Consider the following 25,511-nt stretch of genomic DNA (forward strand, 5'->3'; position numbering starts at 1 on the left):
AGCATTATTTCCAGTACAGCTGTGACTCTTGGGGATGAGAAAGAAAGGAGAATTGCCTCTCTAAAGGGGACATCAAAATCAACCGGAGGAGGCTTTTTCAAATTATACTATTTTGAAATGTCCTCTTTGATTGAGAATCCCTATTACAGTAAACCACTACCAGTGATGGAGGGTGCACAATATCTAGATGTTTCAATTTAATACTGTTTTTATGTCCCTTATAATGTGGTTGAATTATTGGGAAAATCAATTCTTCAGGATGCTGATATTAATAAAAGCATTTTTATTTTGAAATAAAAATACTAAGTACATGATTGAGATAACTATATACTGTTAGATAACTAAACTAATTTTGGACAATTAATAAGGAATGCATTACAGTAACCATGTTCAGTCATAATTTTTAAAACATTCCTAGAAGCAGATTTTCTATCCAACTAGAATCAGTAGAATGTATCTTAAAAGTTCACAAAGAGAAGAAATTTTAGCTCATAAAATTATACATAGTGCTTAATTATGTATTAGGCTTAAATGTATATACAGGGACTTCCCTGGTGGCGCAGTGGTTACGAATCCGCCTGCCAATGCAGGGGACACGGGTTCGAGCCTTGGTCCGGGAAGATTCCACATGCCACGGAGCAACTAAGCCCTGTGCGCCACAACTACTGAGCCTGTGCTCTAGACTCCGTGTGCCGCAACTACTGAAGCCTGCGCGCCTAGAGCCCGCGCTCCGCAACAAGAGAAGCCACCACAATGAGAAGCCCACGCACTGCAACAAAGAATAGCCCCCGCTCGCCGCAACTAGAGAAAGCCCTCACGCAGCAATGAAGACCCAACGCAGCCAAAAATAAATAAATAAATAAATTTATAAAAATAAAAATTATATATAAATGTCCAAGTATTAATAGTATACAGCTAGCAAAAAAGTGTGCAGTCGTGGGGTGGGGAGGACACTGTAGGAAGGAGGTAGGAGGTAGGCAGAGGGACCCTCAAATACAGATGTGAAAATTATGGCATATTCTTAAATGTGACAATTCTTTTATTTTAAACAACAATTTACAAAATATGAACGATGTTAATATGGAATGCTGGTAATACTATCACCCATACACTCAACTTTTAATGTGCCAAATCCTGGATCTGAATACAATCCTGAGAAATTCTATTTCCATCATTCCACAATAATTTATGCAATACAAAAGATCATATACCTTGAAATAATATCTTTTACTTTAAAAAACATATTATTTCAGCAAAAGCAATGCAACTTCTGATAAGACAATTCTTCTTTTACTAATCAGGTATTTTAGATGTAAGAGAGAACATACTAGTCCCTAGTCATCTAGCAGGTGTAAATAAAACAAAAAATAGATTTTTAATTCTGTTTCCTTTTTATAACGACCCACATAAATGACTGTTAATGAGAAGCATCTGTTAGACTTCAAGAATAAGGTATAATTTACTTGCTTTGTTGTACTATATTAATGAACATTCCATTTACATTACAAAACACCAAAATTAAATAACCAGTTTAAATGTGTGTGCTTGTTTTGTTTAAGTTCAATCAACTATATGGTTGCCTTATCTACATGATTCAATGAGGACCATCCAGTGCACAAGTGGAAGGATTAGTTTTAGACTGAAGCACTGAAAGTAAATTCCTCTACAACAAAAGGCAGGAGCGTAAAGTATATACACTCTGCCCCATTGAAGCAAAAAACCTCTTAAGAGTTATCTACACTTCATGCTTTAAGTTCTCTCTTCCTCCTCCTAACCTCTCTCTCTCTCTCATTTTTTAACAGCTATTTTGAGATATTCATATACAATACAATTCAGCCATTTAAAGTGTAAATTAAATGGTATTTAGTATATTCACAGAGCTGTGCAACAGTCAACACAATCTAAGTTTAAATATTTCCAATATCCCAAAAAGAAACTCTGTACCTATTAGCAATCACTTGCTATTCAGCCACCCCTCACTCCTCACCCACCAGGCACCCCACAGCCCAAGACAACCACGAATTTTCTGTCTCTATAGATTTGCCTAATGCTGTCAAGGTTCATCCATTGTTACAGCGTCTATCAGGACTTCATTCTTTTCTAATACAGTGTAACATTCCATTTACAAACATATCACACTATTCACTCATCTGCTGATGGACATTTGGGATGTTTTGCTTTATGGCTATTATGAATAATGTTGTTAAAAATATTTATGCACAAGTTTTTCTGTTTATCTATGTTGTCATTTCTCTGTGGTATATACCTAGGGGTGACATTGCTGGGTCATAAGGAGACTTGAACCTTTTGAGAAATTGACAGACTGTATTACAAAGTGGCTGCACCATTTTACACACCCAGCAACAATGTATGAGGCATTAAATTTCTCCACATCCTCAATTTATTATTATCATTTATTATTAGTGATAATTGGTGATACTTATTGATGAATATTGGTAGTTAATGGTGATAATTATTGGTGAATAATAACATATTATTGCTGATCATAACCATCCTAGTGGGTGTGAAGTGGTATTTTGTGGGTTTTATTTCTATTTTCCTGGTGGCTAATGTTGCTGAGCATCTTTTCATATGTTTATTGGCCATTTATATATCTCATTTGGAGAAACGCCCAGTCATAATCTTTTGGCTATTTTTAATTGCATCATTTGTTATTTTACTGAGTTGTAAGAGTTCTTTATATATTTAGATACAAGTCACTTAGATAAATGATTTACAAACATTTACTCTCATTCTTTAGGTTGTCTTTTCACTTTCGTGATGGTTTTATTTGAAGCACAAAAGTTTTTAATTTTGATGAATTCCAATTTATCTACTTTTTCTTTTGCCACTTGTGTTTTGGTGTCATATCTAAGAGGACTTTTCAAGGTCAGGAAAATTTATTCCTGTGTTTTCTTCTAAGGATTTTTTAGTTTTAGCTCTTACATCTATGTGTATTGTTCCCTCAATTTTGTGGATGGTGTGAAGTATCGGTCCAACTTCATTCTTTTGCATGTGGTATCCAGGTGCCCAACATCATTTGTTGGAAAGACTAATCTTTCCCCAATTTAATTGTCTTAAAACCCTTGTAGAAAATCGACTGACTGTAAATATAAGGGTTTCTTTCTGGACTCTCAATTTTATTCTGTTGATCATACGTCCATCCATATGCCAGTAAGCTCACCAAACTGATTAATGTAGCTTTGCAGTGAGTTGAATTTAGGAAGTGTGAGTCTTCCGGCTTTGGTCCTCTTTTTCAAAATTGTTTTAGCTATTCGGGGTCCTCTGAATTTTTACATGAATTTTAGGATTCTCTTGTCAATTTTTACTAAGAAGCCAGTTGGTGTTTCGATAGGGATCATGCTAAATCTGTGTATCAGTTGGGAAGTATTGCCATCTTAACAATATAAAGCCTTCCAATCTACCAACTAGGAATATCTTACCATTCATTTAAATCTTTTTAATTTCTTTCAACAATGTTTTGTAGTTCTCAGAGTATAAGTTTCATACTTATCTTCTTAAATTTGTTCCTAAGTAATTTATTCGTATTGATGTTATTTTAAATCAAATTGTTTTCTTAATTCTATTTTCAGATTGTTCATTGTTTGTGTATAGAAATAGAACTGATTTTTGTATATTGATCTTATATTCTATAAGTTTAATGAAACCATTTATTAATTCTAATAATCTTTTGGTGGTTTCCCGAGGATTTTTATACAAAAAACATGTCATCTGCTAATAGAGATAGTTTTACTTCTTTCCAATCTGGATGTCTGTTACCCCATTTCCTTGCCTAATTGCTCTGGCTTGAACATCTGGGTACAATGTTGAACAGAAACATTAAGAGTGGACATCCTTGATTTGTTCCTGACCTTAGGGAAGAATTCTTTAAATATGATGTTAACTAGCTATGTGTTTTTCGTAGACACCCTTTACCAGGTTAAGTTTGCTTTTGCTCTTAGTTTGTTGGGTGTTTTATAATGAAAGGGTTTGGCTTTTTTTTTTACCATCTATTGCGATTCTCATGTGATTAGTGTCCTTTATTCTATTGATATGGTGTATTGTATTGACTTATTTTCATATGTTGAACCAGTCTTACATTCATGAGATAAATCCTCCTTGGCCATAGTGTATAATTCTTTCATGTGTTTTTGGTTTCAGTTTGCTAGTATTTTGTTGAGGATTTTTTTGTGTGTATGCATAAGGGATATTGGTCTGTGCTTATGTCAAAGTCTGTATTTGGTATCAGGATAATACTGGCCTCACAGAAAGAGTTGGAAAGCGTTCCTTCCTCTTCTATTTTTTTGGAAGAGTTTGTGAGGACTGATATTAATTCTTCTTTATATGTTTGGTAGGATTCACCAGTTAAGCCATCTGAGCCTAGACTTTTCTTTGTGAAAATTCTTAAAAATAGTTTCATTTTGTAATAGTTTTAGATTTATAGAAAAATTGCAAAGATATTTCAGAGTTTCAGTATGTCCCATACCCAGTTTCTCCTATTAGTATCACTTTGCATTAGTATGGTATATTTGTGACAATTAGTGAACCAATATTGATACATTATTATTAACTAAAGTCCATTTTTTATTCTGTTCCAGGATCCTTTCTAGGATATTACGTTACATTTAGTAGTCATGTCTCCTAAAGCTTGACAGTTCTGATGAGTACTGATCAAGTATTTTTTAGATTCAGGTATTGTTCTTCAGCTAGGACTGAGCTAATGTTTTTCTCATAATTAGATTAGAGTTATGGGTTTTGGGGAGGAAGACCGCAGAGATAAAGTCCCATTCTTATCACATCATATCAAAGATACATACTATCACCATGATTAATCTCTGTTGATGTTGACCTTGATCACCTGGCTAAGGGTGTGTCTGCCAGACTTCTCCACTGTAAAGTGACTCAGTTTTACTCTTTTTACCCCATTCCATACCAGGTGCTTTGCAAGGAAGTCACCATGTTCATCTCACACTTAAGGAGTGTGCAGCTATGCTCCACCTACTCAAGGGCAAACTACCTACATAAACTATTTGGAATTCTTCTGCATGGGAGAACATCAATTCTCCTCCATTTATTTATTTATTCAATAACTTGTTTATATCAGTATGGGTTCATTGATATTTATTTTATATACCCGCTTATCATAAAATATTACTTTATTTTACTGCTCAAATTGTTCCTGTTTTGATCATAGGAGCTGTCTCTGGTGGCTCTAGTATCCCTTTGACATACTCTCATCATTGTAGTGTTTGTGTGTGTGTGTGTGTGTGTATGTGTGTTTGTGTATTTGAACAATTCCTTACATTCTGGCACTACAAGAAACTCCAGGCTCAGTTTGTGTATTTCCCATCCCAGTCCGAAAATCGGCCAATTCTCCAAAAACCCCTGGTTCCTTTCATTGGAAAATTGTATTACAAAGCAAGATCTGGGTGCTACATGTGCTTGTTGCAGACAGGACATTGATTCATCTAGTGTGAAATTTTTAAATTACTAATGCAATCTTTCTGCTTGTTACGGTCTAACTCAGATTTTATGTTTCTTCTTGAATCAGTTTTGACAGTTTATCCCTTTCCAGGAGTCTTCCATTTCACCTAAATTATCCAGTTTGTTGGCCTACAGATGTTCATAGTGTACCTTTAGAAGGCTTTTTATCTCGAGAAGATCAGTAATAATATTGCCTCTTTCATTCCGGATTTTAGTGATTTGAATCTTCTCTCTTTTATTCTTGGTCAGTTGAGCTATTCTGTCAATTTTGTTGATCTTTCAAAGAACCAACTTATGTTCATTGATTTTCTATGCTGTTTTTCTATTCTCTATTGCATTAATTTCTCCTCTAGTCTCTATTATTTCCTCCATTTTCTGCGAGCTCTATGGTTGGTTTATTTCTTTCTCACACCACCCCATCCATCTAATCCTGTTATTATCTTCAATACGTACTCATAATCCAATCACTTCTTGCCATATCCACTGCCACCTCTTGATCTGAGCTATCATCATCTCTCACCAGGTATGGTAATAACCTACTTACTAGTCTCCCTGTGTCTACAGGTGTCTATCTATAATCTAGTTTTAACACAGCAGCAGAATTATCAGTTTAAAAGCAGATCCTTTTAGCTCAAATCACTTAACTCCTCTGTGGAAAACCCTTCAATGGTTTTCCATCTCTCTAAGAGTAGAAGTCAAAGCAGAGTTTCAATGCTAATGGTGCATATTACAATCAATTGTGGGCTTAAAAATAGATACATCAAGCTGAGTCTCAAAGAAATTCTGATTTAGAGGTCTGATGGGGGTCGAGTAGTGGAGTGGCACTCAGGGATATATAAATATATGTTTTAAGATCTACAGGTGATTCTAAAGGACCGGCTAGATTGAGAACCACTGTGTTAAAGTGGATATGGAGGAGGAAAAGAATCCTAGATATACAGGAGTTGCTGTTACTAATATGAATGCATAATATATTGCTAATCATTCTTTATTTTACGTATCAACAAACAATAACTGCTAACGTTTGTTGAAGTCTGGTAAGTAACAGGCAGTGGGGTATTTAGCACATATTAACTCATTTAGTACTATAAACCTTATAAAGTAGGCCCTACCATATTTTATAGATTCTAAGACATACTTTGTTTTCACATTTTAATATCTCTGAAGTCTGATGTGTCTTACAATCAATGAAATTGTACAATCACTACTGGCCAGATGGCAGTTATGATATAGTTGTCATTGCCTGCACAGACACAAACTTGATTACTCTAGTCAATGATACTATGTGAAATAAACAAAACGTTTTTTTCCTGAGTCAAAGTGATTTATGAAAAACTGGACTATGAACGTGAACAAGTTTTGGTAATGCCTTACCCAATTTATTTTGCTTTTACTTTCCTTTCAATGTATATATATGTTGATATACAATAAAATCTATATCTAAGTAATTCTGTATGAGTCCTTTGAATAGTATAAAACAAATATTCTTAGTGGCAAGACAGCCATAGTTAATTGGCACTGTTTTTTCTAAGTGGTACATCAAATGATTGATTTGTGTCATAATATTACAGAAAATGTTAAGCAAAAATAAGTTGATACTAAGGCCATTAACTGCCAAGATAAACATTTATTTGAGCTCATTATTTAATAATGATTTTTAAAACTTCTTGCTTTTTTGACAAAGCAACATGTTTTATGGAAAGCTTTATCTAGATATTGCAATGTTTGACCATTAAAAATAAAATACAGATTCTTAAATTACTAAGAAATTATACAAGAAGTTTCATACAGTACCTAAATGAATTAATTTTAATTTTTCCACCCAAAGTAACATTTTCTCGTTACTCTCTTCACTCTGTCCACTCTCCTCTCTCTAAATAAGTTGGGTGTATTTCTAAAGAGGTACAGTAACTTACTTAGTAAACAATGATGCATTACATTAATAATATTTAGATGAGAACCCATTTACCACAAATTTAGCCTCTCAGAGATGATTTTATCATAAATTGTTGACTCATGACATTTCCTTAGTAAAGTATAACTTAATGATATTAATTCTTTTCTGTTTTTTTGTGCCCATGAAACAGAGGAAAGAGTTAATGTGTTTGCCTTAAGAAAAGTAGTGTGTCACTCAGAGCTACTATTTATGGGTTTTAGTTTATTATTTTTAACTCAAATTTCAGGTTGATTATGTTAAATTCAAACTTAGGTTTTATGCTGCGTGACTGTGAAATGTGCAGGAAAATAGAGCATCATGAACACAAGATCAGTTACTCATTGGACATTGACTTATCCCAGACAATATTGTTCTTATTGATTTTTAAGCATTAGAGATGCATACTATACTATGAAGTATAAGCAAATAATGTGGTAACGATCTATATTAATATATTTTTTAGTCTTTAAAGAACTGTAAAGAGAATAAAAGAAATAAAAGTTCCTGGTACAGGAAATGTAATCATTCAAATACACAAACCCACTAGTAATATGAAGTTGATTAATATAACCTTACCTTTGCTTATGGGATCTATTATTCTATAGATTTTCCAGTTAGATTTTAATGGAGGCATACTACAGTTAAACCACCCAAAATATATGGGAATAAATGTTGTTAACTGAAAAAATTAACTTCTTATAACTATTAAGATATGCATGATATTTCCACTTACATAAGTCAAATATAAGATTAATACCTTTATTGCAAGGAGTAATTATAAAATTTTAATGGGTTTGTGCCTTTAATACCTATTAAAAACTCATATTTTAGTTTAAACATGAAAATTATTAAGTATGATGATGTTATTTAAAAAGTCTCCTTTTAACATATACCTGGCCCTAACAAATGTTTTTGTAATGTAATGACTATTTATCTAAAATTCAAGGTGCCATTGAATCTCAAGGTTTTCAAGACCTCTGTAACAAGCCTAAGCTATAAAAATAAACTCATCCTTCTTATATTTTATAATATTTCCACCGATCAATGTCCACTTATTGTTTCCATTAATTAGCACAGCATCCCCTCCACACACATGCACACGAAACTTTCATATTTTTAATAGGGTTATCACAGAAATGAGTTTCGAGCTCCCATATGAAGAGGTAACATTAAAATTAAGGTCATTTATAGTTTCATTTTTGTGTTTTTAAGAGCCCCTGAATTCAAGGGGTATTATTCAAAGGCATAACATTATTAATGGGCTTCTGATATTAAAATTATAACACAAAAAATGTACGTGTGTGTTTATGAGACCCAAACCTTTGAATAGTTAAAAACAAAAAAGCAATATGTCTGGTTTAATTAACACAATATATTTAAAAAATGTCTAAAGATTATTTTCATTTTAAAACAGTCCCTATATTTAGAAAAGCAAGTAATACAATTCCTATAACAAAATTACAGAAATACCAAGAAGGAAGAATCCTTTAAATAACCTTCATTTACTGTTAAAGATAAACTGTCATTCTACTACTCATAGGGGTCCTCTGAGGTTTACAATAATTGATGTCTTAATGCTGTGGAGAAGGTAACATCTCCATATAAAGAAAAAATATTGAGGTATTTTCCTTTGGGGAATATTAGTGTTAATCTAATAGTTAAAACTGAATAAAGAGAGATAAAAACACATTTTTACCCCATTTACATAAAGTCTATAAATGGGATTATCATATTAGCTACAACGGTGTAGTTAAAAGTCATTGGGTCTCTAAAACCAAAATGACAATCTTTTAATAATATAAAAATTATTAGCTAAATAGATGCCTGGTAGTCATCAAAATAATATCATCATTACTTTGGGCATCAACATATGAATGGCTTCTAAGACATTTAGAAATTTGTATTTAAAAGATTTAATAAAATTAAAAATGATAAAATTCCCCATAATATTTTTTAACTATGATATTGTAACATGACATGACCTCTCAAGAGGACAGATTTTGTATTATGGTAGAGGTAGCAAATTAAACACAAATATTATTATATTCTTTAACAAAGATTCATTACCTGGAAGACTTGGAAAGAAGGACATTAAATTGAGGGTTATCAAGAGGACATAGTAACATTTAGAACCACAGATTAGAACTGGCCCAGAGGTCCCTAATCTAGTTCTCCCTTCCTTCCTATTTTTCCTCCATTCTCACATGTGCAACACATACTTAGATATTGACTTCTAATCAAAAAATAAATTCATATTTGTATTTTAAAAATTAAAGTAATATCAGCTGGCCAGAGCTTCTGATAATATGCAATAAACTACATATTATACTGAGGTGATATATTAACCGAAAGCAATTTGTCATTTTGAAAAGTGTGAAAGTTTCATAGTTAAATGAACAATTCCCATTATTTTTATCAAATATTTAATAGTTTCTAAGCTTTAGTCATTACATATAAACATTCCTAGAGCTCTAGGAACCTCAGCTGAGAATAAGTTATATAGTATGACGCCTCTCTTTAGAGGAAACTGAATTCAATTAGACTGCTTACCCACCTAGTTAATGGCAGAGTTGTACATCGATGTTTTCACAATTCTATCTTTATACAGTTACATTTTATAAACTTTAGAAATCAGATATTTAAACATTGCTAGTCATAATGAAGTGAGAACCCAGGCTCCCTGATTGAGCCTAACTTCTTTTCTAATGATAAGAGGCATAAATAGTCACTTGCTCTATTCCACTATGGAAAGTTTTCAGACTGCCTGACTACCACTTGTTTTTTCCTTCCTGAATCCATACTTTTACCTTAACAGATTGTCTAGCATGTGTAGAAGATTGTTTATCTCCACACAGAATTCCACTTTTTGCAAAATATTTATATATTAATATTTTTAAAATTCCTTTTAAATTGGATTACATTTTATCATAGGACCATACCAAGTAAATTCTCACTGATGTTGCACTGCCCATGTATAGAAAATCAGAGAGGTGGAGAGAATTAGGGTAAGTAATTATTTGCAGGGGAGTGGTGTCAAGTTTGCAAATATATTATAGGTAGGCACTGGATGTTTGAAAATAGGAGAATAAGAAGAACTCATGTCATTTACTAATTCTATAATTTGGAATATTCTGGATTGTTTTTAAATATAATCTTCTTATATGTGGAAAACAAGAAGGTAAGAAATTATATCTCTGCTATACATTGTTTCACAAAATTAAACGTATAAAAATATACTGGGAAATGCAACAGCAAATAGAATGCTAATAATACTAATATTAATAGTAATAGACGGACTTCCTTGGTGGCGCAGTGGTTAAGAGTCTGTCTGCCAATGCAGAGGACACGTTTTCGAGCCCTGGTCCGGGAAGATCCCACATGTCGCACAGCAACTAAGCCCGTGTACCACAACTACTGAGCCTGCACTCTAGAGCCCGCGAGCCACAACTACTGAAGCCCGCGCACCGCAACGAAGAGTAGCCCCCTCTCGCCGCAACTAGAGACAGCCCGTGAGCAGCAGCAAAGACCCAATGCAGCCAAAAATAAATAAATAAATTTATAAAAAATAAAAAGTAATAGAATATAATAATATTAATAAAAACAGAAACGCTTTTTCATTATATGAGGTATAGAACAATAAATCTACTGCACATTTAGGATCCTCATATTATTATATTTCTTTGTTCCTTTCAATTAACTAATACATACAAAGTTAGGAAACTATATTTGTATAATACATTTACATCAACAGCTGTTGTTCTGTAAGAGTATTACTGTTTTTATCAACTTTAAGATTATAAGGGACACACATGATTAATTCTGATATAGAAATGTATCAAATTGAGGTGTAATTCAAACATACTTGGATTATCAGATACCCATGAAAAAGATCTGATTACCAAAAAAAAGAATTCTACAAGATACAAACCAAAAATTAATATTTATTGTTCAGAATATTCTTTTAAATTGTAAGGTATAAAAATAATATTTTTATAGTATAACTACCTAAATTAAAGAGATTGCAGGTTATTTAATCAACAAAATTCATATTGGTATCCACTATAAATTCTAACACTATTTTTTAAAAAGTCTGCAACTAACCAATGCTTCTACAGATACTGATTTAAAATGACAGTGGCAAATTTTTAGCTGTGTTGGGTCGTGTGAGGGCTTTCTCTAGCTGCAGCGAGTGGCGGGGCACTCTTCATCGCGGTGCGCGGGCCTCTCACTATCACGGCCTCTCTTGTTGCGGAGCACAGGCTCCAGACGCGCAGGTTCAGTTAGTCGTGGCTCACGGACCTAGCCGCTCTGTGGCATGTGGGATCTTCCCAGACCAGGGCTTGAACCCGTGTCCCCTGCATTGGCAGGCAGATTCTCAACCACTGCGCCACCAGGGAAGCCCAACTTGCTCAATCTTAATAAATGAAACTGATTTGAAAATCTCTATTTGAAAGGAGGATGTCAATTAAGGAATACAGATCCATATGTTTGCTTGAATCTTTAAACAAAAGATTAAGTAATATTACTGTTACCTCTCTCCGTCGAGAAGCCCAACATGTTTGCTTGATCTTCCACACCACAGCGGCCACCAGTAATAAGGATAAAAAACAACTAGAAAATAAAACACAAATAATTTTTGCTTAAAACACTTGCAATGTGTCATGAAATGATAAAAGAATATGTAGAGGATTTAAAAATATATAGAAATAATCACTTTGCCTTGGCAAATATTCAAGCAAAACAGACAAATTAGAAGTTTGTAAAACATTCTCAAGTAAAAGCAAAGTACACAGGTAGAAAAATTAGTTATATTCTTTAATATATATTATAGTCTATCTTTCAGATTTTCTCCGTCAGAAGGAATGTAACTTTATAATTCTGTTGGTTTTATACAGCAACAAATTTTTTTAGAATTGCTATTGAGTCGTAAAACCTGGCAATTTCATAAATTTAAATATCACACATTTATTCATTTTACCTTTATTAGCAACTATCTTATGTCTGAGAATATTCCTGTAGTTCTCAACTGAAGGTGATTTAGCCCTCCCCCCCATCCCCCCACTGGGACACTTGACTATGTCTAGATACATGTCTGATTATCACACTGGGAGAGAAGTGCAACTTGCATCTAGTGAGTGTAGCCAGCAACGCTGCCAAACATCCTGCAATGCACAGGACTGGCCCCAATGACAAATTATTCTGTCCAAAATGTCAGTTCTACAGAAGCTGAGAATCCCTTGTATATGCTAATGTTTAAATTAAGAAATAATTCAATTACAACGTATATACATGTGGTCAATATGTATTAGGTACCATATGCGATAGACTATGTAGCAGAGGATACTTTTTTAGCAGTAACTTGAGACTGACAAATCTCAAAATAACAGATTTATGTGAATCTGGTTAACCAATCCCAACCATGCATTACTGTTTCTTTTCCCTTCCTTTGCTCTGTGGTCAAAGATTATGCTATGAAAAGACCCAGAAATGAGCAGGACAGTGCCACTATGAATTCACTGGTCACTGACCACTACCGAAAACCTGGTCTTCACCCTTAACTGATAATCCTTGTACTCATCAATTGATTCACTCATAAGCAGTGTAAATGTTGACACTTTCTACTCTTGTCAAATCCTTAATATATTTTTTCTCCTTGCCTCACTTAAAGAAATCTTAGACTATCTTTCAATGATGCTGACAATGACATTGATAATTCTAGCACCCATCCACTGAGTGCTGAACACATTCCAGATACTGTGCTAGATACATCACACTGATGACTGGGTTTAGTTTTATAAGGACATTTCCAGATAGGATATATTATTCTTATTTTAGAAAAGAAGAATCCAATGCTCAGAGAAGTTCAAAGTAAATTGCTTATAGTCACACAGGGAGTTGAAGTGGTAGAGCCAAAATTCAAAACGAGCCACGTAAGCCTCAGACTCTTTCCTTCCCATCTGTTGGGAACTCTGAACTCTGAGCTTGCACACTATGTCATAACAGTTGTTTTCCATATGCCCCAGTATCAACCACTGAGGTACCTTTCTGCTTTTTACATAATTATCTTTCCCTCTAGTATTTATAAACTCATTCTATTTCATCTAAATTTAAATTTTCAGAAGTGCTCAAGTCCCACATCTCCTGAAAAATAAAAAACAATAACCCTATTTTATTAACCCTGTAACTTCCTCTAGTTTGTTGAGCAAGTGGTCCATGTAGCCACTTCCATGTCAATTTCCTCATAACCTAGTCTTATTTAACGTCTTATAATTTGGTATCTAATTTGTATACTAATAAAAATGTTAATATTAATAATTAATGTTTATATACTATGCAATATTTTAGTGGGTACTTCCTCATCATGACTTTCTAAAAATTAAATAAACTAGTCTTTTCTCTATCAACTGTCTTTTACTTCTCAATTGACAATACCAACCGTCCATCCTTTAAAACCCGTCTGAACACTTTATTTTCTTGGCTTCCTTCATCCTTCTTGACACACTATGGAGTCAATGAGAGTAGAATGCATTCCCGACTCTTTGTTTTAAATTATGGACATTCGTGAAAATTCATTCACAAGACCATGCTATTATCTATTCTTGCTCTCAGAAAAAGAGCTCAGTTATTCTCATAGCTTCAACCATGACCTCATTTGGAATCATTTCCAAATATAAGTCATTTAACCTGCCAAAATGAGAGCATCTTATCATTAGAAGATATCGATGACATTTAGTTCAGACTCCCTCCCAGGAAAGAAATTCCCAGCACAACTCTGATAGTGATCCGGTCCCTAATTAAATACACATAGTAGCTTCTGCTGGCTCATAAGTTGGTGCATTTTATTTTTAGCTAGCTCAAACTGTGAAAATTTTCTGTTAAGCTGTCTTTCTAACTTTTATTAATCAGTGCTGCTTCTGCCTCTGGGTTACACTGATTCAGCCATTTCCTTCTTCTATATTCTAACACTTCTTTATATATTTGAAGACTCTTACATGATTCCTTCTAGTCCACTGGTTCTCAATCAGGAGAGTTTTGCCCTCCAGGGACATTTGGCAGTGGCTGGAGACATTTTTGGTTGTCACCACTTGGTGGACATCAAGTGGGATGCTGGTAAATATGGTACAATATAGAGGTCAGTCCTCCTCCCCACAACAAAGATTCTCCCAGCCAACCTGCCAATAGTGCCAAAACCCTGTTCTAGTATGAATTACTGCCATAGCAGTTACACTTCCCTTGTTATATCCAGGTTAACAATGCAACTGTTGAAATATAGTAGTGAGAATTGATACTTCATATATAGTCCAAGGATCCATTTATCTGAATTTAAGTCTTACCATAATACCTTAAGAATTTTAACAAGAGAGATAAATATCACCTCAAATCTACCATGTCCAAACTGTACTCTTGAGTAACATTCATAATAAAAGTAACTAACATCTATTGAGTAATATGTACCAAGCACTGTGTTACATGTTTTACATGCATTAATTCTTTCATTACCACAATCACACATGATATACTGTGTATTCTGTTATGTACTCATTTAAAAGATGAGAAAGTTGAGGTCATGGAGAGTTTACGTAAATTGCCTAAGTTACAAAAGTCTTAAATTGCAAGTTCTCCCCTTCCTGTTGACTTCCTGTCTCACCATTACTTTCCAGGTAAAATGTAAAAACACATTCAATTTTATCATCCCTTACATTCAGTCAGACATCATATCTTGTCAACTGTTTCTCTCACAGTGTCTGCAGTAGTAGACAATAGTACACATACCAAAATTCATTTATATTTAATAATTAAACGTAACCTAAATACCAAAAAGTATTTTTATTTGACAATTTGTAATTCACAATATCCTCCCCCCATAATAGTTACATGATCAAGATTCAGTTTAGGACAGTGAAGACTTGCTGAATTTCTCCACAGGGAACTTAAATTCTTTCTGATCTAAATTTCATGACATAAGTGAAGAGTGTCACTTTCATAATGATAGAGGAAGCCAGTATAAACTTTTTCAGTTTTCACGATTTTACCCCCTTGAGAAGAGGAGATATACACTTTAGGGGTTTGTATGCTTTCTATGTTAATTCATATTAGGCTGGTAATAAAAAGTAAAGAGCGATCATGCTGATGAAAAATTGGTAAAATCAATAAATAGTTTAAGAAAATATTCTTCTAATAATATACTATTATAGGAAGAGATATGGGATTATACCAGCAGAGACACCGAGAGTTTAAACTAAAGGGTACAGAGAAAACAAGATGTAATGAAAGAAGGTTTTCAGGCTTCTTGGATTCTACGGGATGGGAACATAGAGCTATTCAGTTGGAAGCAGGGTTTATCCTTTAAGAAAAGGGAAGAATGACCCAGAAGGGAATCAGAGACCTTTAGGGCTCCCACTCCCACCACAGGCCCAGGGGGCAAGGATGGATCCTCCTCAGTTTCAAAGGGTGGAGCCTCTTGGGTTTTAGAGGACCAGGATACCCCTGCCAAGAGCCTTGGCGCCAAGGCTGCAGCACAGTGCTACAGCATCAGGGCCACCTTGCCAAGCTAACGTGGCAGGGCCGCACCACAGAGCTATGGGGTGACACTGCCACCTCAGGGGACCTGGAGGTAGGGCACTGAGCCAAGGAGGGTTATTCTCAAATCTTTAAGTTCTGATGGGATTAGCCTTCCTTGGGACCCATCACCCCTTTCTTCCTTTACTTTTCTTCCTTTTGAAATGGGAATATCTATTCTATGCCTATACCACCGTGGTATTTTGGAATCACATAATTTGCCTGGTTTCACAGGCTCACAACTAGAGAGGAATTTTGCCTTGGGTTAACTTGACCCCAAATCTCACCCATATCTGATTTAGATGATATTCAGATGAGACTTTAGACTTTAGTGTCGATTCTGGAATGAATTAAGCCTTTTGGGATTGCTGGGATGGAATAAATGTACTTTGCATGCAATAAGGACATGATTTAGGGGGCTAGAGGCAGAATGCTACAAATGTTCCTCCAAAAGTTGTATGTTGAAGCCCTAAACCCCAATGTGATTATACTTAGAGATAGCAACTTTTGGATGTAACTAAAGTTAAATGAGGTCGTAATGGTAGAGCCCTGAGCCAGAAGAATTAGTGTCCTCATAAGAAGAAACACCAGAGAGCTTGTGCTCTCTCCCCCAAGCACTTGTACTGAGAAAAGGCCACGTGAACACACACCAAGAAGGCGGTCATCTATAGGCCAAGAAGAAAGCTCTCACCAGAAGCCAACCATGCTGGCACTCAGATCTTAGACTTCCCAGTCTCCAAAACTGTGAGATTATAAACTTTCTGTTGTTAAAGTCACTCAGTCTGTGTTAGTTGTTTATGGAAGCCTGAGCAGACTAAGACACTCCCCAAAGTCAAAAGGAAGAATAACTTCCAGGTTTGTTCTGGTCAGGGCCCTGGCTACATTTCTTTCTGTTTTCTGACCCATACACTCTGTTGTGCATCAGCTTTATTCTCAGGCTTGTTTTTCTCTTAGATACAAAAACGAATGCCGCAGTTCCAGACTTCTACCGCATACCATTATACATGCCCACTCTTCGCCAATCACTTGGCGAATTGAAGGGTATGCACTTACTGGCTTTAGCCCACCCATGAAGCTGGTGAGGGATAAATTCCTTCCAAACTGAAACCTCACTGCATAGCCACGTGGAAGGAGTTAAATGAAGGCTGGGAAAGAATCCATAAAATCGACTTCTGATATCATTTATGTAAAATTCATAGAAAAACACCTAAATGAACCCCCCCAAAACCGGTAACAGATTTACAAATCTAAAGAGCACATTTGATAACTCTTCAATCCTTTCTTGAAGTATTTTACAGAAAATAGAGTGCTCTAAAGCCTCCTTGGCAAAGTATTAAAAAGGCAAGCAACATATAGTAAGGAAGACCTTCCTGGTTAACTACTCCTGTTACAAATCATGTACCTGGACAAAACCTTAATCTCACAAACTTGCACCAAAAATTATAAAGGTCAATGTATACAGTGTTCTTTTCTACACTCAACTTTTATTTAAAGCATACCTTTTGAAACCATGTAGTCAGGATAAAAGTTTCAATTACAAAATTCCCCTAATATTTTTAAAGTAGTAAATGCTCTTCCTAAAAAGCTTTCCTAAAGCACTAATGCATAACACATATACAGAAATCATAAGTATACAGCTCAATGAATTATCGCAAAGAAAATATACCCATGTAACCACCACCCCAGTAAAGAAATAGTACTTTGCCCATCCCCTCTTCATCAGAGGTCACTAGCATAATGATTTTTAACACCATAGTGTGTTTCCGCCTATCTCTGAACTTTATACAAATGGAATCCTAAAATATTCATTCTTTTGTTTCTAGCTTCTTTTGTTCAAAACTATGTTAGTGAATGCCATCCATATTGTTCTTTTAGGATTAGTTTGTTCTTTTCATTGCCCCATATTCTATTATTTTTAGGTATCTGGGTTATTCCAAGGTTTTGGTTATTTAAAACACACTGTTATAAATATATTTAACATGACCTTTGATGGAATGGAATTGTTGGATCACAGAGTATGGGTAAGCTCAACTTTAGAATACAGTCAAATTTTTTTCAAAGTTGTTGCACCAACTTCTAGACCACCAGAAGTGTCTAGAGTTCCACATCCACTCCAACATTTGATATCACCTATCTTGTTCTTTTTAGTCACTATAATGGGTGAATAGTAAATAGTATTATATTGTGGTTTTAATTTGCATTCCCTGATAAAAATTAAATGGAGCACATTTTTATATTTTGTTAGCCACTTATCCTTTTTTGTGAAGTGCTTATTCAAGTCTCTTGCCATTTGGGGGGCGGGGAGTTGAGTTTTAAGACTGCTTTTTACTGATTTATATGAGTTATATATTGTGACTATAAGGCCTTTATCCTTTATATAGGTTGTGAATATTTTATACTACTGCATGGCTTGACTTTTCACAAAGTTAATGACATCTTCTGACGACAAAAATTGTTAGTTTTACTGTAGTCTAATTTTATTGAAGTGCTTTGTGTGTCTGTTTAAGAAATTTTCCCAGTTCTAAAGATGTGAAGAAGAATTCCCATATTACCTTCTAGATGATACTTCATGTTTTTCCTTTTCTCCTGGTATTGATTTTTATGATTAGTATGAGGTAGGAGTCAAATGTTACTTTTCTCCATATGGATGGTTAACAGATCCAACACCCGATAAAGTTTTTCTTAAAGCTATAAATAAATATTGACAGACAGTCCTTGACTTGCTAACCAAGCTGAAGAATGGTGACTTCCATCACAGCCCTTTCTGCTGTATCAAATTTACAGAGGGACTGAGGTCTTATTTGTATCTTATAGAAAATGTCGATATTCTCTATAGAGATATTTTACTTTAGACATCTGTAGGCTGTGCTTACAATCTACCCAAAGTTTTTTCAGTGTTATTTGAGTCTGCCATGTGGGTTCAGTCTGGGGCCTGGGCAGAGTTCTAACCATTAGCCACTTCTCAAATTCTCTGGTATGCTAATTAGGATAAGAACCTCACATGGAAGATCCCAGGAGTTCAACTTTATGGGATGGCTTTTCTCTCTCTGTTATTTCCCAGACTTTTTCTGGTTCTCTGGGCTTCACTTTTCCACCCTCTGGCCAGAAACTACCCGCTTCTGTGATTGTGCCACATTCTGCATTGGGAGGACAGAGAAGAGGGAAAAGCAATGGATTTGTATTGACCCTCTTGTACCCATAGTTCCGCCTTATGTAGAAGATTCCCAACCCTTGGAGATTTGGCTCTAGCAGCTTCCTGGCCATTTTTGCTGCAGCCAATGTTCCTGCTTCAAGACTGTCTGGAATTGGGGGTAAGTAAATATTTTAAAAGAGAGGAAAAATTGGGGGGTGGATCTCCCCTACTCTCTGAGCTTTAAGGGCTTCCTTTTCCACAGCACAAGTCAGAACTAGAGTATTTTTCCAGGATGTTTTCTTCATTGAGGCTCAAGGCAGGGGATACTGGAGGAAAAAACGGTTAACTTCCAAATATTTCAGGGTGCTCTGAATTCTGGTGTTCTTCCCTGATCTGCCTGATGATACTTACTTTTCACAATTACCAAATAGCTGCCCATGCATATCATCCAGGTTTTATAGTTGAGACCCATGGGACATAAAGAGAGATGTATGTTTATGTAGTGTTTCCTGGAACTGGAAGCCTGACAGTGAATGGATTTTTGACAGAGCTGCAAAGGCATTTCAAAAGAGAAAGACCAGTCTTTTCCAAAGGCTGTAAAAACTGGATATCCATATGCAAAATAATGAACCTTGACCTACACCTCAATCATAAACAATAACTAAAATGGATCATAGACTCATAAACAAAAGATATCTGAAATGGATCATAGACTTAAATGTACAATGTAAAAGTATAAAACTCTTAGAAGGAAATCTATGTGACCTTGAATAAGCAAAGAGTTCTTATATGACACCAAAAGCATAACTTATAAAAGAAAAAAAAAATACATTGGATTCTATCAAAATCAAAACATTTTTTTCTCCACAAAAGACACTGTTAAAAGAATAAAAATACAAGTCAAAGACTGGGAGAAAGTTATATCAAATCACACTTCTGGCAGAAGATTTACATCCAGATATATAAAGAATATTCAAACCCAAGAATAAGAAAACAAACAATAAAAAATAGGCAAAAAATTTGCAAAGACACTTAACCAAAGAAGATAAAAGTATGGCTAATAAGCACATGAAAAGATATTCAATGTCATTAGTCATTAGAGGAATGCAGATTAAAATCATGATAAGATACCACCACACACCTATTTGAGCGGCTATAATAAAAAATACCAACAAGACCAAGCACTGAGGATGTGGAACAGCTGAAACCCTCATACTTTGCTGGTGGCAAGGCAAAATGATACAGTCACTCTGAAAAATAGTGGCAGTTATTATAAAGATAAACATACATTTGCTATATGATTCAGCAATCCCACTTCCAGATATTTATCCTAAAGTGAAAACTTATGTCTGCACAAAACCTATACAAGTATGTATCTTGTCCACGGCAGCATTATTCATAGCTGCTGAAAAGTATAACAATTAATATCTATCAAAGGGTGGATGGATAAACAAACTGGAGTATATTCATACAATGGAATACCACTTAACAACAAAAATGAAATGGACTATTGATGGAAAAAACCAACTTGGATAAATCTCAAATGCAGCATGCTAAGGGAAAGAAACCAGTCTCCGGAGGTTACATACTGTAAGAGTCCACGTATATGACATTCTGGGAAAGGCAAAACTATAGAGACAGGGTGCCAATCAGTGGCTGCCAGGGCTTATGGCTGAGGAAAAAGCCTCATTGTAAAGGAAGCCCTATGAAGGATTCTTTGAGATTCTGGAACTGGTCTATATCCTGATAGAGCTGATGATTACAAGAAACTATACAGAGGAGCTTCAAGATGGCTGAAGAGTAAGACACAGAGGTCACCTTCCTCCCCACAAATACATCAGAAATACATCTACATGTGGAACAACTCCTACAAAACACCTACTGAATGCTGGCAGAAGACCTCAGACCTCCCAAAAGGCAAAAAACTCCCCATGTACCTGGGTAGGGCAAAAGAAAAAATAAATAACAGAGACAAAGAATAGGGACAGGACCTGCACCAGTGGGAGGGAGCCGTGAAGGAGGAAAGGTCTCCACACCCTAGGAAGCCCCTTCGCGGGCGGAGACTGCGGGTGGCAGAGGGGGGAAGCTTCGGAGCCACGGAGCAGAGCACAGCCACAGGGGTGCGGAGGGCAAAGCGGAGAGATTCCTGCACAGAGGATCGGTGCCAACCAGCCCTCAGCAGCCCGAGAGGCTTGTCTGCTCCCCCGCCGGGGCAGGCGGGGCTGGGAGCTGAGGCTCAGGCTTCAGTCGGATCGCAGGGAGAGGACTGGGGTTGGCGGCATGAAGACGGCCTGAAGGGGTTAGTGCGCCACAGCTAGCCAGGAGGGAGTCCGGGAAAAGGTCTGCAGCTGCCGAAGAGGCAAGAGACTTTTTCTTGCCTCTTTGTTTCCTGGTGCGCGAGGAGAGGGGATGCAGAGCGCCGCTTAAAGGAGCCCCACAGACGGGCGCGAGCCGCGGCTATCAGCGCGGACCCCAGAGACGGGCAGGAGACGCTAAGGCTGCTGCTGCCGCCACCAAGAAGCCTGTGTGCGAGCACAGGTCACTCTCCACACCGCCCCTCCCAGGAGCCGGTGCAGCCCGCCACTGCCAGGGTCCCGTGATCCGGGGACAACTTCCCCGGGAGAACGCACGGCGCGCCTCAGGCTGCTGCAACGTCACGACGCCTCTGACGCCGCAGGCTCGCCCCGCCTCCTCCGTACTGCTCCCTCCCCGCGGCCTGAGTGAGCCAGAGTCCCCGAAGCAGCTGCTCCTTTAACCCCATCCTGTCTGGGCAGGGAATAGACACCCTCAGGCGACCTACACGCAGAGGCGGGTCCAAATCCAAAGCTGAACACCGGGAGCTGTGCGAACAAAGAAGAGAAAGGGAAATCTCTCCCAGCAGCCTCAGGAGCAGTGGATTAAATCTCCACTTGATGTGCCTGCATCTGTGGAATACCTGAATAGACAACGAATCATCCCAAATTGAGGAGGTGGACTTTGGGAGCAACAATATATATATATATTTTTTCCCTTTTTCTCTTTTTGTGAGTGTGTATGTGTATGCTTCTGTGTGTGATTTTGTCTGTCTAGCTTTGCTTTTACCATTTGTCCTAGGGTTCTGTCTGTCCTTTTTTTTTTTTTTTACTTAAAAATTTCTTTTCTTAATAATTTTTTATTTTTTATTTTAATGACTTTATTTTATTTTATTTTACTTTATTTTATTTTATTTTATCTTCTTCTTTCTTTCTTTCTTTTTTTTCTCCCTTTTATTCTGAGCCGTGTGGACGACAGGCTTTTGGTGCTCCAGCCAGGCATCAGTGCTGTGCCTCTGAGGTGAGAGAGCCAAGTTCAGGACACTGGTCCACAAGAGACCTCCCAGCTCCACATAACATCAAACAGTGAAAATCTCCCAGAGATCTCCATCTCAACGCCAAGACCCAGCTCCACTCAACGACCAGCAAGCTACAGTGCAGGACACCCTATGCCAAACAATTGGCAAGACAGGAACACAACCCCACCCATTAGCAGAGAGGCTGCCTAATATCATAATAAGGTCACAGACACCCCAAAACACACCACCAGACGTGGACCTGCCCACCAGAAAGACAAGATCCAGCCTCATCCACCACAACACAGGCACTAGTCCCCTCCACCAGGAAGCCTACACAACCCACTGAACCAAACTTAGCCACTGGGGACAGACACCAAAAACAATGGAAACTACGAACCTGCAGCCTGCGTAAAGCAGACCCCAAACACAGTAAGTTAAGCAAAATGAGAAGACAGAGAAACACACAGCAGATGAAGGAGCAAGGCAAAAGCCCACCAGACCTAACAAATGAAGGGAAATAGGCAGTCTACCTGAAAAATAATTCAGAATAATGATAGTAAAGATGATCCAAAATCTTGGAAATAGAATGGAGAAAATACAAAAAACGTTTAACAAGGACCTAGAAGAACTAAAGAGCAAACAAACAAAGGTGAACAAAACAATAAATGAAATTTAAAACTCCCTAGAAGGGATCAATAGCAGAATAACTGAGGCAGAAGAACGCATAAGTGACCTGGAAGATAAAATAGTGGAAATAACTACTGCAGAGCAGAATAAAGAAAAAAGAATGAAAAGAATTGAGGACAGTCTCAGAGACCTCTGGGACAACATTAAACATACCAACATTCAAATTATAGGGGTCCCAGAAGAAGAAGAGAAAAAGAAAGGGACTGAGAAAATATTTGAAGAGATTATAGTTGAAAACTTCCCTAATATGGGAAAGGAAATAGTTAATCAAGTCCAGGAAGCACAGAGAGTCCCATACAGGATAAATCCAAGGAGAAACACGCCAACACACATATTAATCAAACTATCAAAAATTAAATACAAAGAAAAAATATTAAAAGCAGCAAGGGAAAAACAACAAGTAACACATAAGGGAATCCCCATAAGGTTAACAATTGATCTTTCAGCAGAAAGTGCAAGCCAGAAGGGAGTGGCAGGACATATTTAAAGTGATGAAAGAGAAAAACCTACAACCAAGATTACTCTACCCAGCAAGGATCTCATTCAGAATTGATGGAGAAATTAAAAGCTTTACAGACAAGCAAAAGCTAAGAGAATTCAGCACTACCAAACCAGATTTAAAACAAATGCTAAAGGAACTTCTCTAGAAGTTTCCTTCTCTAGGAAACACAAGAGAAGGAAAAGACCTACAATAATAAACCCAAAACAATTAAGAAAATGGTAATAGGAACATACATATCGATAATTACCTTAAATGTAAATGGATTAAATGCTCTAACCAAAAGACATAGACTGGCTGAATGGATAGAAAAACAAGACCTGTATATATGCTGTCTACAAGAGACCCACTTCAGACCTAGGGACACATACAGACTGAAAGTGAGGGGATGGAAAAAGATATTCCATGCAAATGGAAATCAAAAGAAAGCTGGAGTAGCAATTCTCATATCAGACAAAATTGACTTTAAAACAAAGACTATTACAAGAGACAAAGAAGGACACTACATAATGATCAAGGGATCAATCCAAGAAGAAGTTATAACAATTGTAAATATTTATGCACCCAACATAGGAGCACCTCAATACATAAGGCAAATACTAACAGCCATAAAAGGGGAAATCGACAGTAACACAATTATAGTAGGGGACTTTAACACCCCACTTTCACCAATGGACAGATCATCCAAAATGAAAATAAATAAGGAAACACAAGCTTTAAATGATACATTAAACAAGATGGACTTAATTGATATTTATAGGACATTCCATCCAAAAACAACAGAATACACTTTCTTCTCAAGTGCTCATGGAACATTCTCCAGGATAGATCATATCTTGGGTCACAGATCAAGCCTTGGTAAATTTAAGAAAATTGAAATTGTACCAAGTATCTTTTCCGACCACAATGCTATGAGACTAGATATCAATTACAGGAAAAAATTTGTAAGAAATAGAAACACATGGAGGCTATAGAACACACTACTTAATAACCAAGAGATCACTGAAGAAATCTAAGAGGAAATCAAAAAGTACCTAGAAACAAATGACAATGAAAACACAACAACACAAAACCTATGGGATGCAGCAACAGCAGTTCTAAGAGGGAAGTTTATAGCTATACAAGCCTACCTTAAGAAACATCTCAAATAAACAACCTAACCTTACACCTAAAGCAATTAGAGAAAGAAGAACAAAAGAACCCCAAAGTTAGCAGAAGGAAAGAAATCATAAAGATCAGATCAGAAATAAATGAAATAAATGAAGGAAATGATAGCAAAGATCAATAAAACTAAAAGCTGGTTCTTTGAGAAGATAAACAAAATTGATACACCATTAGACAGACTTATCAAGAAAAAAAGGGAGAAGACTGAAATCAATGGAATTAGAAATGAAAAAGGAGAAGTAACAACTGACACTGCAGAAATACAAACGATCATGAGAGATTACTACAAGCAACTCTATGTCAATAAAATGGACAACCTGGAAGAAATGGACAAACTCTTAGAAATGCACAACCTTCTGAGACTGAACCAGGAAGAAATAGAAAATATGAACAGATCAATCACAAGCACTGAAATTGAAACTGTGATTAAAAATCTTCCAACAAACAAAAGCCCAGGACCAGATGGCTTCACAGGTGAATTCTATCAAACATTTAGAGAAGAGCTAACACCTATCCTTCTCAAACTCTTCCAAAATATAGCAGACGGAGGAAGACTCCCAAACTAATTCTACGAGGCCACCATCACTCTGATACCAAAACCAGACAAAGATGTCACAAAGAAAGAAAACTACAGGCCAATATCACTGATGAACACAGATGCAAAAATCCTCAACAAAATACTAACAAACAGAATCCAACAGCACATTAAAAGGATCATACACTATGATCAAGTGGGGTT

At 36.3% G+C, this 25,511-nt stretch overlaps 1 protein-coding gene across 1 annotated transcript in view; it reads right to left on the minus strand.

Annotated features, from left to right (window-relative positions):
• Positions 1 to 25,511, minus strand: part of ATRNL1 (attractin like 1) — a 688,151-nt gene that overhangs the window by 363,813 nt on the left and 298,827 nt on the right. The window contains exon 26 of the mRNA XM_036829651.1: positions 11,953 to 12,031. Coding sequence (XP_036685546.1) covers positions 11,953 to 12,031 — 79 coding nt within the window. The remainder of the gene's footprint in view (positions 1 to 11,952; positions 12,032 to 25,511) is intronic.

Source organism: Balaenoptera musculus, chromosome 16 (genome assembly GCF_009873245.2).
Source record: "Balaenoptera musculus isolate JJ_BM4_2016_0621 chromosome 16, mBalMus1.pri.v3, whole genome shotgun sequence".
Taxonomy (NCBI): Eukaryota; Metazoa; Chordata; class Mammalia; order Artiodactyla; family Balaenopteridae; genus Balaenoptera; species Balaenoptera musculus.